General features: G+C 45.0%; 3 protein-coding genes and 1 pseudogene across 9 annotated transcripts in view; 2 read left to right on the forward strand and 2 right to left on the reverse strand.

The window, feature by feature from the left end:
- Positions 1-19,436, reverse strand: part of LOC134341608 (zinc finger protein 239-like) — an 86,985-nt gene that overhangs the window by 31,505 nt on the left and 36,044 nt on the right. The gene's annotated exons all lie outside the window — the stretch shown is intronic.
- LOC134341616 (zinc finger protein 239-like) overlaps positions 1-19,436 on the forward strand; it is a 618,489-nt gene that overhangs the window by 13,282 nt on the left and 585,771 nt on the right. The window lies entirely within an intron of this gene.
- Positions 1-19,436, forward strand: part of LOC134341534 (zinc finger protein 420-like) — a 45,907-nt pseudogene that overhangs the window by 8,920 nt on the left and 17,551 nt on the right.
- LOC134341607 (zinc finger protein 229-like) lies at positions 6,628-18,596 on the reverse strand. Of its 4 annotated transcripts, XM_063039482.1 has the most exons (4): positions 18,171-18,592; positions 17,758-18,059; positions 14,600-14,767; positions 6,628-10,272 (listed from the first exon to the last, which is right to left on the reverse strand). In XM_063039482.1, the coding sequence occupies exon 4, from the start codon at positions 9,863-9,865 to the stop codon at positions 8,645-8,647; it is 1,221 nt and encodes a 406-aa protein (XP_062895552.1). In that variant the 5' UTR covers positions 9,866-10,272; positions 14,600-14,767; positions 17,758-18,059; positions 18,171-18,592; the 3' UTR covers positions 6,628-8,644. The 4 variants fall into 4 exon arrangements, with proteins under 4 accessions (XP_062895552.1, XP_062895553.1, XP_062895551.1 ...); XM_063039483.1 differs by having other exon boundaries at positions 14,600-14,763; positions 17,758-18,596; XM_063039481.1 differs by having other exon boundaries at positions 17,758-18,594.

Raw genomic sequence — 19,436 nt, forward strand, 5'->3', positions numbered from 1 at the left:
GGGATCAGCTATTCTGGATTGGGTGTTGTAATGAACCAGAATTAATTAGGTCACTTAAGTTCAAAGAACCCTTAAGGGCAAGTGATCTTAATGTGATCAAATTCACCCTGACATTAGAGAAGGAGAAGCTAAAGTCAGATGTGAAATAAAGAGAATTAGAGAGGCATGAAAGAAAAATTGGTCAAAATTGATTTGCAAAGTACACGGGCAGGGATAAAAACAGAGCAGCAATGGCAGGAATTTCTGGAAGCAATTCGGAAGGCACAGGATATATACAGTGGCGTGCAAATGTTTGGGCACCCCTGGTCAAAATTTCTGTTACTGTGAATAGCTAAGTGAGTAAAAGATGACCTGATTTACAAAAGGCATCAAGTTTAACATGACACATTTCTTTAATATTTTAAGCAAGATTACATTTTTATTTCCATCTTTTACAGTTAATCTAATACAGTTAATTACAGTGGATTATACGAAGTGATAGCCAGAAATATTCTTTGTGGTTGCGTGTACCGATGATCAACCCACTGTTATGGACATAGGAGAGTTCCAAGCCTCAGCTGCGACAAACTGAAGCTATCAGCTTTTCCAATCCCCCTCTCTCTCTCTCTTTAGACTGGCCGACTGCCTGTCTGCAGATCGCTCTCTCTCTCTTATGGTTAAATCCACAGTCAGCACCGTCAGCCTGTGACTGACGTCATATTCCCGCCTCCTCATTCCGGCGCTCTTAAAGACACAGTCACAGTCCGACCGCAGGCTCGCAACAGCCGCAACACAACTTCCCGACTTTTCAACTCAGTGCTTCAACTGATAAACACAACCACGCCATTTGCCTTCTTAACCACCCGATCAATCTGTGCAGTCTCTTTCAGGGAGCATTGAACTTGGAGTCTAAGATCCCTCTGATCATCAACACTGACATCTCCGCAGCCGCATTAAACTCCCCGTCCAAGAAGAACAAACCCCGAAGTAAATGTCCCGCTTTCTGATTTATTTCCATTTCCCTCCGAGGGAAGTTTGGGGCGTTTGTGAAGCGTCTCCTGCGGCCGGAGTCTGATGTATCGCTGAGAGGTAGGAGGAGACCGCTCGGCCCGTCGGTTTGATGCCGGTTCCCCGGGGTGGGAGGGGTGGATTTTATTGAAATTATGAAGATGGTGGGAGAGGGGACGGGCAGGATGATTGTCCCGGAGGGGACAGGAGGGGCTCATCTGTGGAAATGTCTGAGCCCACGGTGGAGGCGATCAGAGGGATTCACCACATTGGGGCAAACACTGGCAGACTGTTGACCTGCAAGTGGGGCCAATGTTCCGGTCAAAGTGGGGATGGGAGTGGTATTGGGGCCCGGTATCTTATTGAATGATAGGACGTGCTAGAGGGGCCGAATGGCCGGCTCCTGTTCCTGGTGTCTGTTTGTTTAAATACAAGGAATAACCAGACCCTTCCCGGGCCTGCAGGATGTCCCAGTCGTTGTTGTAGGGACTGGTGTTCGGAGCCCAGTTGTTCGCAAATTGTGTCAACAATTTGGCTGAGGGATCAAATCAACATTCCCAAGTCTGTTATTAAAAAATAATCTACATTTATGGTCCTGGAGGAACGTGGTTTCGTTTTTACTGTGTACTGCGCCAGCAGTTATGGTTGAAATAACAATACAAAGCTACTTGACTTGACTTGAAAATGAAACCAACTGTATATTTATATATTTTATGTGTTTTGCTTGCATTTCCAGCATCTGCAGAATTCCTGTTGTTTGTATATTTATGTGTTAGATCCCGAGAGTTTCGGGAGTTTGGAAAAATTAAATAAGGGAGTCTGTGGGTTTTTGTTTCCTGGGGTTTGTTTCCACGCCCTGATATCGATGTAGTGAAGCGGGAGTTCAGAGCCGACACAGCGGGGTACAGGTCCGATACAGGTCAGACGGGGTAAGTTACAGGCGACACTCCGCTCCGGAACAATCAGTACTAAAGCATTTAGAGTAACGCCGCAGTAATTCGGAGCAGGTCAGGGAGAATATTAAATAAAACCAACACGGGAACTTTCTGATCCGATCCCCTGACAGAGTGTGAAGGAGCCGCGGCGAAGAGTAGTTGCGGAATTTAAAATAAGCGAGCCGAGCCGGGCCCGTGTGGGCAGAAGCCGAGGAGGAGATCGGTGCCTGCGAACGGGGGAAGTAAATCTGCAACGAGCTTTGGAAACTGTCCATGGACAAAGTCGGAGACAGCGGGGCTGAGCGGTACCCGACAGTGTGAACAGATGTGACCGGATCGCGGGAATCACTGTCGCTGAGAAAGTTGCCGAGGCTTTCTCGGCTTTGCATATCAGTCAGAAACCTGATGGACAGAGATTTACACTGATTTTCCAAAGCGTTCCCGGCCTCATTTCTAATACTCCCGTTCGTGTTAATACTACTGTTCAACGCTCTGACAGTCAGACACATTTTAGTGACTAGTCGCGTCCGTAAGGGACTGAGGGGTCAGAGCAAGGCGGAGAACCGCAGTGACCCGGAGATGGAGAGCAGGAGGAGGTCTGTGATCTCACTTCTCACCCTCTCCGGGAGCTTCGTCATCCTGTGGTCGGTGAGTGTTGCCGAATTCCTTTATAACACCATTGCCTGATTGGATCAAAGTAATTACAGCGATTCTGAATACATCTTTCAACACACCGGAGACATACTGATGATATTAAGTTGCTGCACAATCACGTTTATTATGGGATAGCTCAGTGCAGGTTCAGAGAACATTTCATCAGCGCGGCGAAATGTCCGCTCACGTCAATTATTCAACTAACTAACAAACAGCATATCTAAGCTCTTCTCGGCGGTGGTCGCAATGTGTTCGATCTTGACTCTACAGAACCAATGAACGTGGCAGCGGGGGAGAGTAAATCTGGTTTAGCACCCGAGAGAAACACAGCCCAGGAACAGACTCTCCGACACCCGCACCCCGCGACTCCACTCCTACCGATTATTAAACTCATCCTACCTTTTATTTTCAGTTTTCCACTATATTCCCGCGCTCGTCACCGCCAGACCCTTTTCAGTCATGAGAAAGCGAGACAGGTTCTGGGGACATTCAAGACCAAATCGGCATAAAATGCCGCTCATTCGTTACTTTAGTCTTTTGCATAAGAATGAATGAAAAAAAGAAAGTCAACACGAACTTACAGTGAAGCTTGGACATGTCCGTCGCATTAGACAAAGATGTTACAGAGAAATATTTAACACCACAGAACTCATTCATAATTGTGCAAATTGTTACGGAAATCTCCGGTGCCTACTCTGCTTCAAGGAAAATAATGTCATCTCAGTTCCTGATTTCTAATAAATGCCCGTCCGATCAAATTGCGTGTTGACTCTCCTCTCACATTCACTCCATAGAATCGCATGTTTATTATTTTTACTTTTTATCTCAGCTAAAACTGATAAAAATTGCGTTATGGACATAGACAAGCACACTTATTTCTCAATCGCTTGGAACTTTTGGACTATTCTCGTGCGTTTTATTATTGTGCCTTTCTGGAGATTTGAATAAATATTGCCGTGCAGGTCGAAATGTTTAGAGCTATTGTGCAGTGATTTGGGGAAGATGCCAGTCGTGTATATTACAACGGGACAATGTATACCCTCTTCATTTAGCATAGTCATTCATTTCCCTCTTTCGTCAGCTTATTTCTGGTGTTTTACACTGACTGATTTCCGTGGGTTGTGTGTGTTCGGAATGGCCATACCTATTAAATAAATTATTACCGCATATTTATCCTGTAATATTATATTCGGGCGGGTACCACGTATTATCCCATCTCCAATAATGTATCGGTGGTAATATAATTGTAGGGTCCTGACATTAAAACCGGATCAGGATTGTATTTATAATAATGCATGGTATGTTTCATGATTTTGTAACTTAAAGCAAGAACTTGGTGAAAGATGTTTGTCTCCTGATGGTGCCTGTGTAAGTAATCGGATTGAATTAGATTGTTGCAGGACACTGTAATTGTGGGATTTTTTTTTTCCGGTTTCACATGGCATATTCTGCTTTTATCGTCTTGAATTTGTTAGCCTTTTATTGCGCATCTTTGATGTTTTTGTCATAACCACCTGGACCAGTATTGCCAGAAGGAAACATCCAGTTTCTGGGAAGAAGTCTCCAACTTTGAGCCTGTCGTCGGACACGTTCTCGTTGACACCTAGTCTGCCATGATCGTGGGGGTCCCATCCATGGACGGTTATGCTTTCCCAGTGGCTAACTCTTTCTTCCAGAGCAGTGTTTGCCAACCCAACGCCCACATACTTGCCAATGCCCTCCTGAAGACCTTCATAGTCGCCATACTCGCCCCTCTGAGACCGAATATACTTTCCAGCGCTCCCATCGTGTAAAAACATGGCTATCATATGCCAGTATGAAAGAAATGTTCTGCTTTAACTTTTTATTTATCTTTAAACCTAGTTTTCACAGTACCTGTGCCCCGCACAGTAGCTGCGGGGTGTTGACAATGAATGACACCACGGACTTGCAATTTAAGTTTCAGAAATTCCACTAAACCAGCATGGCGACCTGTCCTATATGCCGCTCTATCCATTGCACAAGAAATCCTGTTCCTAATCAAAATAATTTTGTCATCAATATACATTTTGAGCTCTCATAGATTTATTCCACGTTAATATCTGTTTTCAGCTATTTACAATAGGAAATCTCATCATCAACGTTTCCATTTTTGATTAACCATACATATGCCATTAACAAGGCCTCGTTGTCCTGCATAGTTGACTCATACAGTTGGCTCCCAAATTCTGTTGTATTTTTTTGTGGTTCTGTGCATAGTGATACTTAATGTCCTTATTCATGTCATCAGTACGACGAGACACAGAGTTATTACTCAGGGGAATTGATTTTAAAATACTGGTATCCGTTTTGAGAACAGTGGCGAGCACTTCTGATACAACAGGCATTAATAATCTTTCACTAATTGTTTGAGATCTTTCACACTTTGCTATCATTTTGGAAATGTTATGAGAAGCAATGAGATCGCGATCAAAGATATTTTTAGCTTTACTGGCAAATGACTCGAGTGTGCAATGCCTTTCAAACACTTCTTTCATCCTCTGGATCTGAATAATAACATAGGTCGCCTTTTCGGGGTGTCTTTTACGGAAGTGTTCCTGCAATCTTGATAGTTTCAGTGTTTCATTAGACAGTACAGTATTACGAATAAGACACATGGGGCGTCGCTGATCTGACAAAAATAGAATAAATCCATACTCCAGGTACCTGAAGACGCACTTTTTGTAGTTTCTGATTCTTAGCAGAATTAGAATTCAAGTCCTCATCGCCTTCAGATTCACAGAGATCCTGCCGTACATATTAATGCATCATTATCGGGGTTAGACTGTTAAATTGCATGAACTCGTTCCGTGCCGCGAGTCAAGGGGAATTGTTGAGCACTCTGGTTGCTAATTTATGCTTCCCCAATAATGTCTGTTCGGCTGGTAAGGTGGGAAGAGGTTGCCGAGTTTCAGACGGTTGAGACGACGAGCGTTTGCTGTCTGCGGAGCAACGGCTCTTGCTGTGTTCCAGGGCCTGCTCTACTAACAGTCGGTAAGGTCTGGTGCCTCATGTTATAGAACATAGAAATATACAGAACATTACAGGCCCCTCGGCCCACAATGATGCTTACTCTAGAAATTGCCTGGAATCTCCCCAGCGCACAACCATCTATTTTTCTAAGCTCTATGTACCGATCTCAGAAGCTCTTAAAAGACCCTTTTGTATCGGCGTCCAGCACTGCCGCCGGCAGTGTATTACATGCACCCACCACTCTCTGCATGACAAACTTACCCCTGCCACCCCTCAATAAGTTCGCGGCCTAAGGTAGAAGGAGATGAGTTATACAGCTCTCGTTACATGCACATGCAGTCCAACTCTTTGAATGATTATGCAGAAAGTTTGAAGTTAATAATTCACCTCCTTCTACCTTAGGCCACGAACTTATCGATCACCCCTGCTGTCTGCAGGTCCAAGACGCCGGCTTCTACAAAGAAGGGATCCGTACGCTCCACGACCGCTGAACTAAGTGTGTAAATGTAGGAGGGGACTATGTTGGAAAAAATAAGTGTGCTAGGTTTTCTAAAATTGACTCCTCCTACCTTAGGCCACGAACTTGACAATCACCCCTTGTATCACGGGCTCATAACTTGTTAAGCGGACCCCTGGGTGACATTTTGTCAAGTACCTGCTGAAAGTTCGGGTGCACATCATCAACTGATTCTCCTCTGCCTGTCTTCCTTGTTACTTCGTCAATGAAATCAAAGAATGTCAACATGCTTGTCAGACAAGATTTTCCCTTGAAGACAACATGCTGAAAATGGCCGATTTTATCATGTGCCCCAGAACCCTGAAAACACATCCTCAACGTCCGACTCCAATATCTTCCCAACCACTGAGGTCAGACTAACTGGCCCATAATTTTGTATCTTCTACCTCTCTACCTCCTTTGAAGAGTGGAGTGATATTTCCAAATTTCCAGTCTCCCAGAACCATACCAGAACCCACTGATTCTTGAAGCATCGTTACTGATCCCTCCACAATCTTTTCAACCACCACTTTCAGATGATCACCATCTGGTCCAGGTGACCTATTTACCTGCAGACCATTCTATTTCCAAGAACCTTCTCCCGAGTAATGTAAATTTGCACAATTCAGACCACTGACATCCAGACATCTACCATCCTGCTAGTGTCTTCCAGAGTGAAGACTGATGCAAAATACTTATTCAGTTCATCCGCCAGTTCCATGTCCCCCAATACCACTCCTCCAGCATCGGTGTCCAGTTGTCCGATATCCACACTTTCCTCTCCTTAACACTTAATGTATCTGAAGAAACATTAGGCATCCTCTTTAATATCACTGTCTAGCTTAAATTGGTATTCCATCTTTTTCTTCTTAACCTCTTTTTTAAAAATTTGCCTTCTGTAGGTTTATAAAAGCTTCCCAATCCTCTAACTTCCCACCATTTTTGCTCTGTTATATGCCCTCTCTTTGGTTTTTATGTTGGCTTAGCCACGGTTGTTTCATCTTGTCTTTAGAATACATCTTCCTCTTTTTTACATATATATCCAGTGCCTGCCAAATTGCTTCCAGAAATTCCAGCCATTTTGTCATCATCTCCGCCCATGTTCTTTTCTTATCAACATTGGCTAATTCTTCTCTCATGCCTTTATAATTCTCTTTATTCCATGGTTACACTGGAATACCTCACTTTAGCTTCTCCTTCTCACACCTCAGGGTGAATTCCATTACATTAAGATCATTTGCCCTTATGGGTTCTTTCACCTTAGGCACTCTAATTAATTCTGGTTCATTGCATAACACCCAATTGGGAATGGCTGATCCCCAGCTGGGCTCAACCAGGAGCTGCTCTAAAAAGCCATCTTGTGGGCATTCTAGGAAACCTCCTCTTGGGATCCTGCGCCGACCTGATTTTCCTAATATATCTGCATGACTATCTCCCATGACTATTGTACATTGCTGTTTTAGCATGCATTTTATTTCTCCCATTGTAATTTGCAGACAATATACCTACTACTGTTTGGGGGTCGCAAAACAAATCAAGATCTTTTCACCCTTGCTGTTTCTTAGTTCCACCCACAATGACTCAGCACCTTCCAACACCATGTCAACTTTCCGATGATTTGATTTAAATTTTTACCAACAGAGCCACAGCACCCTCTCTGCCTACCTGCAGTCCTTTCCAGAAACATACAAGCAAATGGGCCACAAGAGATACTGCAGATGCTGGAAATCTAGAGCCATAACAGAACGTGCTGGAGGAGCTCAGCAGGTCAGGCAGCATCTATCGATGGGAATCAACATTTTGGCCCAAGTATCTGCAATATTAACAGGCAAAGAACATAGAAAATAGCAAGAAAACCAAAAAAAAAACAAACAAACAACATTTGACAAAATTTAATTCAGGGCTTAATAAGATTTCCCAAGCAGATCACCAGATTCCCAAGCAGATTCGTGGAACGGAATCACTGGTAAGGACCAGCCAGGCAGACTTGACTCTCTACTGTACACTAGTTATGTTAGAAATTCACCAAGTACCGGACACAGAGTTTAAAATGGAAATGATTGTTTTGTCTCTGATCCAGAAAATTAAACTCTAGTCCCATTAAAGGTGAATATGCAGCAGAGCAAACCTTTCCCCTGCCCAGTGACCAGGGTGCAGATCTGGGTGTGGTGAGCAGCAGCAATAATTGCAGAGTTCAGCAAAGACAGTCACTCTCAAAATTGCATTCAGCAATGGTGATGGACAAATATCCAGCATGCAGCTTATTGAAACTTTCTCCCCAGCGTGAACCCAGTAGTGTATCACAAGTTTAGATTACTGAGTGAATCCCTTCCCACATTCACAGCAGGTGAATGGTCTCTCCCCAGTGTGAACTCGCTGATGACTCCATAGGTTGGATGATTCGATCCTTCCATTTTTCCTCTTTCATCTCCGTCTGACTCTGAGTGTCTGTGTCCTTGGTTAAATCTAAACAAGCTGCGAGCGATGTAAACAAGCTGCAAGTTGGACTGATTTGCCTTCTTAATCTCTCTCTCTCTCTCTCTCCTAAATTGACAGTCCACAGCAAACGTAACCTAGGGATTCATAACAACGGCCACTCCCCATTGTGAACTGACTGGTGTGCCAGTAGTTGGGATGACTGAGTGAATCCTTTCCCACATTCTGAGCAGGTGAGCGGTTTCTCCCCAGTGTGAACTCGCTGATGACTCTGTAGGTTGGATGACCGAGTGAATCCTTTCCCACATTCTGAGCAGGTGAATGGTTTCTCCCCAGTGTGAACTCGCTGGTGTCTCTGTAGGCTGGATAAGTGAGTGAATCTATTCTCACAGACTGAACAGGTGAACAGCCTCTCCCCTGTGTGAACTCGTTGGTGACTCTGTAGGTTGGATGACTGAGAGAATCCTTTCCCACATTCTGAGCAGGTGAACAGCTTCTCCCCAGTGTGAACTCGCTGGTGTCTCTGTAGGGTGTAAGAGTAAGTGAATCTCTTCCCACATTCTGAGCAGATGAACGGCCTCTCCCCAGTGTGAACTCGCTGATGACTCTGTAGGTGGGATGACTGAGTGAATCTCTTCTCACAGACTGAGCAGGTGAATGGCTTCTCCCCAGTGTGAACTGACTGGTGTGCCAGTAGTTGTGATGACCGAGTGAATCCCTTCCCACATTCTGAGCAGGTGAATGGCCACTCCCCAGTGTGAACTGACTGGTGTGCCAATAGTTGGGATGACTGAGTAAATCCTTTCCCACATTCTGAGCAGGTGAATGGCCACTCCCCACTGTGAACTGACTGGTGTGCCAATAATTCAGATGACTGGGTGAATCCCTTCCCACATTCTGAGCAGGTGAACAGCTTCTCCCCAGTGTGAAATCGCTGGTGTCTCTGTAGGTGGGATGACTGAGTGAATCCCTTCCCACATTCTGAGCAGGTGAACGGCCTCTCTCCAGTGTGAACTCGCTGATGACTTTGTAGGTGGGATGAATGACTGAATCCCTTTCTACAGACTGAACAGGTGAATGGCTTCTCCCCAGTGTGAACTCGCTGGTGACCCTGTAGGGTGGATGAATCAGTGAATCTTTTCCCACAGACTGAGCAGGTGAATAGCTTCTCCCCGGTGTGAAGTCGATGGTGTCTCTGTAGGGTGGAAGAGTGAGTGAATCTCTTCTCACAGAATGAGCAGGTGAACGGCCTCTCTCCAGTGTGAACTTGCTGATGTACCTTCAGTTTAGATAAGCAAGTGAATCCCTTGCCACAGTCTGAGCAGGTGAATGGCAGCTCCCCGGTGTGAACTCGCTGGTGAGCCATTAGGTCAGATGACTGAGTGAATCCTTCCCCACTAATTTAGCAGATGACCAGCCTTTGCCCAGTGTGAACTGACTGGTGTGTCCACAGACGGGAAGACTGACTGAATCCTTTCTCACACCCAGAACAGATGAATAGCCTTTCCCAGTGTGAACTTGCTGATATACCTTCAAATGAGATGACTGAGTGAATCCATTCCCACTGTCCGAGCAGATGAATGGCCTCTCCCCTATGTAAGATGACGGATGTGCCATTCGATCAGATGACCAAGTGAATCCCTCCCCACAGTCTGAGCAGGAAGGATGGTCAATTGAATTCCTTGCTCCACTTCTTAAATATCTAGACAGAGACAGCAAAACTGGCGTGCGATGCTTGAGGTTCCTGGAGACAAATTCCTTCTCATTTTTAACCTGTAAAAATATTTACAAAATCCATCAGTGTGTGTGCAGGACAACATTTCAGATGAGATCATTTGATTTGCCAAGGTGTGATCTGACATCACACTGTTAAAGTGAGGTTCAACCCAAGATGGAGAGAGAAATCATCTTCTATCTGGGCACAGTGCTGGTATATGGAATGACCATCAAATTCTCTGATGCTCTTCCTGTCTCTATAAGAATGGGGCATTTCTGCCATCTCCAATCTGTGACCTGGCTCAGTTTGACTCTCTCCATTGGTATTATTCCCTGTTCCCACTGAGCTGCATGGGTTCCTGGCCCCCACAGTAACTGAAACACGCTCACGCAAATAGGCTTTCTTGATTGCAGCTGGGATTTTCTTTTATGTATTATTAACCTAAAGTATCACAGTTTTAATGCCATGTAAAAAATTACTGCTGAGATGAATGTTTGGTTCGTCCACATAATTAAAACAAATAATATGGATTGGCCTGACTATGATTGAAATTGAATGCGATGAGCTTTGACATATTACTGGAACCCTGGGACCAGTGAACAACCGACAGCTTCCCCAGTTACCGACCCCCCCAGTGGTGGTCACTTAATCAGGACTCCACTTCATTTGAAACCCCAATGCCAGCGGTCCACCCACCGTGACTCTGTGCTATGACCCTATGGCGTACTCAACTGAGGAAAGCCAATATTATGCACCCCTCGAGGGACAGAAGTTCCCAGTCACGGTGATTGGAGAGGTTAAAGGAAGAGAGGGCAGTGCATTATTGGCCGAAGTTCCGGATTTCCTTTGGCGACAGACGGGACTGGTGGTTCCCCAGACCACCGTTAGGGTTTGCCCTGGGTTCAAGCCAAAGAACCTGGGTTCCTTGCCTACACCTCAATGAAACAAGCCTCCAGCACCGAGGGAGACTGGCAAGACTTGGCCATGGGCTAATTCCGATACTGGAAGGAGACTGAGGTGAAGACGGGACATCTGGTAAGACATTCTTTTAATATTGACCAAACTCAAGACGTTGTACCCCATCTCTGGGCAACTTCAGGCCATGAATTCAACTACACCAACTGCCCCCCTGTCTGGATCACCATGAAAGAAGGACAGACTCTCCCATCCATTCCGCAATACCCCCTGAAGCCCGAGGCAACGTTTTATAAGGATGGAAACTCTTTTGTGGATCCAGCAGGAAAACAATATTCTGGCTATGCAATAGTGACAGACAGTGAAATAGTTGTGCAGGCCTCTTTTTAAGCAGCTGTCTCTGCCCAGAAGGCTGAGCTGTTTCCTCTGACTCGTGCCTGTATCCTAGCAACAGACAAAAGTGCGAACATTTACAGAGACTCCTGTTACGCATTTGGAGTTGTACATGACTACGGGGCTCTCTGGGAACATGAGGATTCCAGACTTCCTCTGGCCACCCCATTAGCAATGCCACCTTTGTAAACAACTTTACTCACAGTTCTACAGCTACCTTGAGTTTTGGCTATTGTTAAATGTGCGGCCCACACAGGTCACGAAAGGCAACGCTTTAGTGGATGAGACAGTGAAAAGTGCGGTACAATCCTCGGTAGTTGTGGTGCCCTCGGGTTCCCGTCAAGCAACCTTTCGTGACTTAAGCAGAACGAGTTTGCCAGACATGCGGGAGGTACGTACTTTTCAGGGGGACGCCTCTGAGGAGGAGCACAAATTGTGTTCCCAGATGTGTGCCAGAAAGACCCTGACCTAGGTTTTTGGATCACCCCAGTGGGGCAGATTTATTTTCCTGCAGAGTTTTTATCAATATTGGTCAATTAAATACATAATTGTACACACCTGGGAAAGGAGGGAATGGTTGGTAACCTGTACCCTGCACACCGGGTACAACTCCCTTGACAGGTGAACCTTATTCATGTCTACAAGTTGATTTTATTGAATTGCCTGCAGTACATTGCTGTAGATACTGCTTAGTTATTATAAATGTGTTTAGTAGATGGATTGAAGCTATTCCAACTACCAATAATACTACTATGACTGTTGTGAAGGTATTATTGCAGGAAATAACTCTCAGGTATGCTGAGCTCTGACAATGGCCCACACTTTGTGGCAAAAGTAAACGAAGGGCTATGTAATGAACTAACTATGAAGCAACAATTCCACTGTGTACACCACACACGGGCCGCTGGCATAGTGGAAACAGCCAATGGCACTCTGAAGAGTAAATTAGCCGAACTAACAGTGGAGACTGGACTCACTTGGTTGAAGGTCCTACCGTTACCCCTATTCCACATGAGGGTTACCCCACAGGGGAAAACAATGTTGTCACCAGCTGAAATCTTTTATGGACGGCCCATGAGGACACCCTGGGGACCAAGACCTTGTGTACCATTGTTCCCAGAAAGTCTACCAGCAAAATTGGATATGCATACCCTGGGGGAAGAGATGGGGAAATATATATGCCAACTAACCAAAGTTTTCCAAGCATTACATTTATAGGTACAACAGGCTTACAAGGAAGAGAACCACTCTGCAGAGAGGAGTGACTATCCCACCATAGAACCTGGTAATTTTGTCCGGATCAAGAACTGGGATTGAGGGAAACTCGGATCTCGGTGGAGAGGACCATATCAGGAGTTACTGACCACTCCCACAGCTGTGAAACTGAAGGGGCAATTTCGGTGGATACATCGAACAGACTACAAACGTGTTACTGAAGGAACTGAGTAGAAGGACTCTCTCGGACTAAAGGAAAATGTATTGGTTGATAGTTAGTGGTGTTTGTGTTTATGTCTTTGAGAGGGCTCACCCCAGCATCCGGGAGATCCCACGTTAACACCTTTCCGTCTCTCTGTCACACCTATGCCAAACAGGTAGAACTAGGGGCCTGCTGGGTTTGTGCAGAAATTCCCCAGCATGGTAAAACTATGATTCCAATGTCAGTAATCCTGCTCAGCCAGAGTGAGGAACTCTCAGCCTGGGCTTTCTCAAAAAACACACGGGGAAGTGAGGTGAGGAACTGTGTCCAGTCAGAGATGACTGTGGCTGTCAGTGATTTGAGGGATGGTATCTCAGGCCCCCACCAAACGGAACTTCCTATACAGGGAAACATGCATCCTGGCCATACTTGCAGGTGCCCAGCAGCGGAGAGGAATAACTGAGACTGAGCGATTTTGGATGATCAGTTTTCTCTCCTATGGAGTAGCCAGGAATTCACGAGAGATAATCAATTTGGCTACAGCACTTGAGGAGCTGGCCACAATACTGCAGGGGCCCTGACAGAAACACAGGCCCAAGTAACAGAAATATCCACTGAAATGATTGCAATCTGGCAAACAGTCCCACAGAATCGTATGGCTTTAGATTTTATCCCAGCTGAGAAAGGGGGAACCTGTGCTATTATTGACACAGAATGCTGCACCTATATCCCTGATGACTCTACTAACATTACATCCCTCTCCGAGCACACTGCCAAGGAGACTCACAGCATCAAGAGAGTAGGGCAGGATTTACATGGGTTCACCGAAGGGTCGAAATGGTGGTCTTTGAATTCCTGTTCGGTAATATGTGGGGCATGATATTGCATTATGGCCTAATAGTTGTACATATTATTGTTATAATTACTGTTGTATGCTGTTTTTACCCACTGATAAGTCAATGCCCTACTCGTTTGCTTTCTCTGTAAAAAATTACTGCTTTGTTGATCATGTAAAGTGGGAATGATAAAGTACGTAAAAGGCTCAACACTTCATTAAACAATAGCAGCCTGTTTTCCTGAAAGAAACTGCTGATGATCAACAGATGTGCTAAGCCACGCTGAGTCATATTTCTTCTTGAGGGTTGCTAGCTGGGGTTTCAGGATGCTTATCTCCTTGCGCACTCATGCGTAGAGACAGGACAGCTTCAGTCTGTTCCGTGTGTGAAAGCCATTATGACTACTTTGTAATTTGTCTTTAGGGGCTGTCATGTAGTAAATAACTTTGGCTCCAGCCTGTCTTGTGTGGGGGGTATCTGGACGGATATACCTGTGGTGTAAGTGGAATTGTTAGTCAGTTAGTGGATTGGGCGAGAACAGTCATAGACTGTTCCTGTTTGAGCGAATAACGGAGTAAGCCCCAGGTGCTTGGAAAAACGGGTTTGTACTTATGCGGTCTCTGAGTGACTTTATCCGGATTCCACTTCCACAGAATGGGAGTGGTTTTAAAGGGCTGGGCTGCTGGAAGCACATTACCAGACCTGGAGTGATTGCAACTAGATCTGCCAGAGGCATAGCTGGTTCTTCCGGGGACATTCCTACCTTCCTTTGTACAGGTATGTAATGTCTAAAGGACCAAAGTTTGAGTAAATGAGACTCACCAAACTTTCTCCTGACTGAATCACTGGATTCTCCGAGTGAGATGGGTTCTCTCCAGTTGATGCTCTCAATCCTCGGGCTGGTTCACTTGTTGCTGTTCCCTCGTCTTCAGTCGTGGTTTGCTTCCAGTTGGGGTTTTTCTTCCAATAAATCTCTCACCGCAGGTCTAACTTTAACATGAAAGATAATGAAGCACATTAACAATAGAAAGGAGAACCAAACGTTTCTGCTTAATGTTGCTAAGAACAAAACTCACCGAAATTTAAATGTTAAAGGTAAATATACTGTAATGATCTCAGTGAACAATCTTTTATTTTCCCTCACACGTCACAAAACGATATGGGATAAGAAGGAGCCATCAGTCAGACATGGTAAGACATAAGACACAGGAACAGAATTAGGTGATTCGATCCATCTGGTCTGCCTCACCACTCAACCATGGCTGATTTTCATTCCAACACCATATTCCTGCCTTCCTCCTGTGACCCTAAAGCTACTTAGCAATCATGAATATATCAATCTTTGTCATAAATATACCCAAATGGCAGCCTCAACTAACCTCTGCGGTAACAACTTCCACAGATCAGACTTCTTTAGGCCAAAATATTTTCCTCATCACAGTTTTAAAGGGAAGCATATCTATTCTGAGACTGTGCTGTCAGATCAGACTCTCTGTCCAATGGGCACATCCTCTCCATATCCATTGTATCCAGGCTTTTCAGCATTCGGTAGGTTTACTTAACCATACATCTCTCCACCACCCCCACTGTCCCTCTGAACTCCATTGAGCACAGGTTCTGAACCATCAAATGCTCCTCATACATAAAACCGATCATTCCTTATATTATTCTTGTAGACCTCGTTAGCAACAACTGCACAAAACACATTTCCAGGAATAACAGACAGATTGGTACCTGTATAATTTACAGGGAAAAGTTGTGCTTTCTTTACTGTACTACTGTCACAGAACAAGCCATTTCCATTCCCAGATTAAAACAGGTCCATTTCAGGAAATATAAACCAGTCCAGGGTGAATGTAATAAAAAGAAACTGGAATTACCAGAAATGCTCAGCAGGTAAGGAACAGCTGTGGGGAGAGGAACAAACATTACAATTCAGGTTAATAACATTTTGTCAGAATGACTTCAAACATTTTCTGTTTTTAGTGCAGATCTCCAGCAACTCAAGATTCTCTCTGATTTCCACCAAGTGACAGACAGGTGACAGTCAGGGGGGGGTTTCCAAACACAGTTTGAACACCAAACTCACAGGTCTATTTCTACTGTTGTAAACATGGACCAGCCCATTTACTCATAGCCTCTCCCTGTGAGGATGGAATGGGAACTCATCCTCTCCTCAGATTAGCAATCATTGCTTCCAAAGGAACTCCAGAAACAAGCATCTGATCCCAGACCAGAAATACTCACTCAAAACCTTATAAGCCCAAGCAGCTCGATCCCCGGATCCATTTTACCTGGGTCAAAAACTGTGATAACCCAGGACCCAAACTCAGAGTCACACAGCTGAATCTGCCACTCACTAACCCTGAGAGTCTCACACATTGCCCCCACATCTCACACTGGGTAGTGCAATCCGGGATTTCCCCACAACCAATGTCCAGCTGCTCAAAATTTCTGCTTCATTTCAGAAGGACGACCATCCAGCCCCATTTCTAGAAGCATTAAAGCCAAAACACTGACAGTTCCATATGCCTGTAATGTAGATCACAGAATTATAGCGCAAGCACCAACTCTCCCAGTACTCTTTCCTGCCAGTAAAATGCTGCAGTGTGTCAGCCAGTCACAATTCAATAACTAGCACCTCCACACCAATGCACAACAGAACTGGTACCTGATGACCCTCTGGCATTCTAGCTAAACTGATTCTGGAAATAACACAGCAAGGTCAAAGTTGTAAATGAATACTTCACAATAAAAACAAGGGTTAGAAGAAAGATTGCTGATATATAATATTGAGGTTGTGAGATACAGGGTGGACCAAGGTTGATCTAGATGGTTTATGTACATCACTGAAGCTGGGGTGGGGGGTGGGGTTGGGGATTAGGAGACTGGACAGAGGTTGAACAAGATGGGCAGGGATGAGCAGATGGAACCATGTGGGAGAAGGGATCAAGGACAATCACTGATGGTCCTCCAGCAATACACAGATACTGAATTAATAGTATCATAGTCATAGTCATACTTTATTGATCCTGGGGAAAATTGTTTTTTGCTACAGTTGCACCATAAATAATAATTAGTAATAGAACCATAAATAGTTAAATAGTAATATGTAAATTATGCCAGTAAATTATGAAATAAGTCCAGGACCAGCCTATTGGCTCAGGGTGTCTGACCCTCCAAGGGAGGAGTTGTAAAGTTTGATGGCCACAGGCAGGAATGACTTCCTATGACGCTCTGTGTTGTATCTTGGTGGAATTACAATAGTACATACTACTGTATAAAATGACAAAGTTAGAACAAACAACAAGAACTTTGCCATATATACTTTGATCCTCACCAATTTTTTATCAATACACCATAGAAAATTTCCAATTCGGACACTTCATATCTTTGCATGGTAACTACTCTGCCTATGACTGTGAGGGACTGCAGAGACCTTTGGATACAGATCAGCAATCACAGAAACCATTCTCCTCCCTGGACTTCCCAATCCTTCTGTAAAGCAGACAGTGAAATCAAAGATCCCCATAACCTGGATCGTTCTCCTTTCTCACCCTCCCCAGTCCGGGAGAAGACACAACAGCCATAAAGCTCAAAGGACAAATGCGAGGAGCCTCAGGAAGAGAGCCGACTTGGGGGAAGTTAACGGGACTCAGGGGCCAACATCAGATTCCCCCAACACAACAAGGAGGAAACATCACCATCCATCCGGGGATAGTTTAAAGACGCCAAGTGATCTTGCGTCACGAAGCGGAGGGCGGGCTGATCTGCGGTAAAAAGCCTCACGTGACCAGTTGGCGGGTCTTCCATTTCAATTCTGCGGAAATAGACAGCCTGGGCTCCTGGTTTGGATCGTTCAGTGCAGATTAAGTGAAGTCGACACATTTCTGACGAGCCCAGATAATTGGAAAATAAATGAGTTCGGGCCTCACGGCCAACATCAGATCTCCCCGCTCGGGATCGGTCTCAACACTCACCGATGGGAAAGTGATATCTTCGGCCCGCAGACAGTGATCCCGATCCCCGGCGCCCCGACCCAGGAGGCGATAAGCCTTTGCCGATCCCGCAGACGGACTCACTTCAGCACCGAGCGGAAAGGCAAACACCGTCCATATGGGGACTGTGAGCAGGCGCGGAGTGATTGTTGCGTCATCCGGAGGGCGGGGCCTCGGGAACAGACGCGCAGCTGCTGCCCGCCTGCGGTTAAATGGGAGGGGCGAATGGGATCACGTGACCTGTGGGGTCCCAACCCAGGCAGAGACTCCAGCAACCCGCCACTCTGTGGAAAGACACAAACTTGTGTATGTACCTGCAGTAATAGACCACAAACTCAGTTTTAATGTAAACTACTGTCTTTATTAGTATATAGAAAATTAAACAAACTACTCACCGAAACAGAAGTTAACAGTATTCTGCGTTTGTGGCTCCCACACTGTCAAGTTTAGGAACAAGTACTTAAAGTTTCAAGATGGCAAGTTTCAGTTATCCACGGAATGGGAAAAGTTGTAAATCCACATTAAAATGCAACGAGGAAGTAATCACGAAGAATTTCACTGGTTCCACGCTGGGAAAACGAAGTAACAGTCACAGAAGATTTTTAGTCACCGAGTCGTATTCCAAAATCCACGAAGAGATTGTACAAGGTGACAGTCACAGGAATATTCTTTAGAACAAGTGGTTGTTACACAACACCCGAATCCATGCAAGTGTTAACGAAAGTGGTCGCTACAGAAAAACTCCAACAGTCCACTTATGGATCAAAACAGTGACAATCACACATTCAATATGCACTGCGCGCCGCTCCTTCACCCAGTCCTTTTGGCATGGGAAAAGTATCAAACTTTTACCCATTACTTTAGCAAACTTCAGCTTGCAGTCCTCCCTCTCTCTCTCTCTCTCAGACTGAGAGCTCCAGCAGTCAGTGTAGTGACGTCACACTCCCGCCTCCTGCAGACTCTCTTAAAGAAACACCCACAGCAAAATGAAACCTGTGATCTCGTAACACTTGCCCCTCATATCTCCTCTCACCATAAATGCATTAGACATTTCAACCCCCAGAAAAAATACATCGTCTGCCCGCTCTATCTATTCCTCTCGTAATCTTATAAACGTCCATCCAGTCTCAGACCAGCCTGCGCCGCTCTGCAGAAAACAACGCAAGTTTGTGTAACCTCTCGTTATATCTCTCTTAGCCACCCGATCAATCTGTGCAGTCTCTTTCAGGGAGCTGTGAACTTGGATCCAATATCCCTCTGCTCATCGACACTGTTCAGGGTCTTGCATTTAACAGTGTACTGTCTCTCTACATTCGACCGACCGAGCTGCCAAGATGATCATCACTAATCAAATCTCACTGAGATTTCTCAGGTCCTGTTGAATTTATTGCCAAGTGCACAAGTACGGGAAGGTACAGGTACAGAGAAACACTGACTTGTGGCAGCATCACAGGCAAGTACATTCAGATAACACACGGAACACAAATTATACGATTCTCTGTCAGTAACAATCTATAAATATGTTGTGTCCTGATCAATATTAAAATGTGCATTTTGTGTCAATAACAGACTTGGAAATGTTGAACTTGATCTCTGTCTCCATTCCTCCTGTAGTCCACAACCAGCTCCTTTGTTTTTGTCACCATGAGGGAGAGGTTGTT

The sequence above is a fragment of the Mobula hypostoma genome, unplaced genomic scaffold (assembly GCF_963921235.1).
Source record: "Mobula hypostoma unplaced genomic scaffold, sMobHyp1.1 scaffold_36, whole genome shotgun sequence".
In the NCBI taxonomy this organism is placed as follows: Eukaryota; Metazoa; Chordata; class Chondrichthyes; order Myliobatiformes; family Myliobatidae; genus Mobula; species Mobula hypostoma.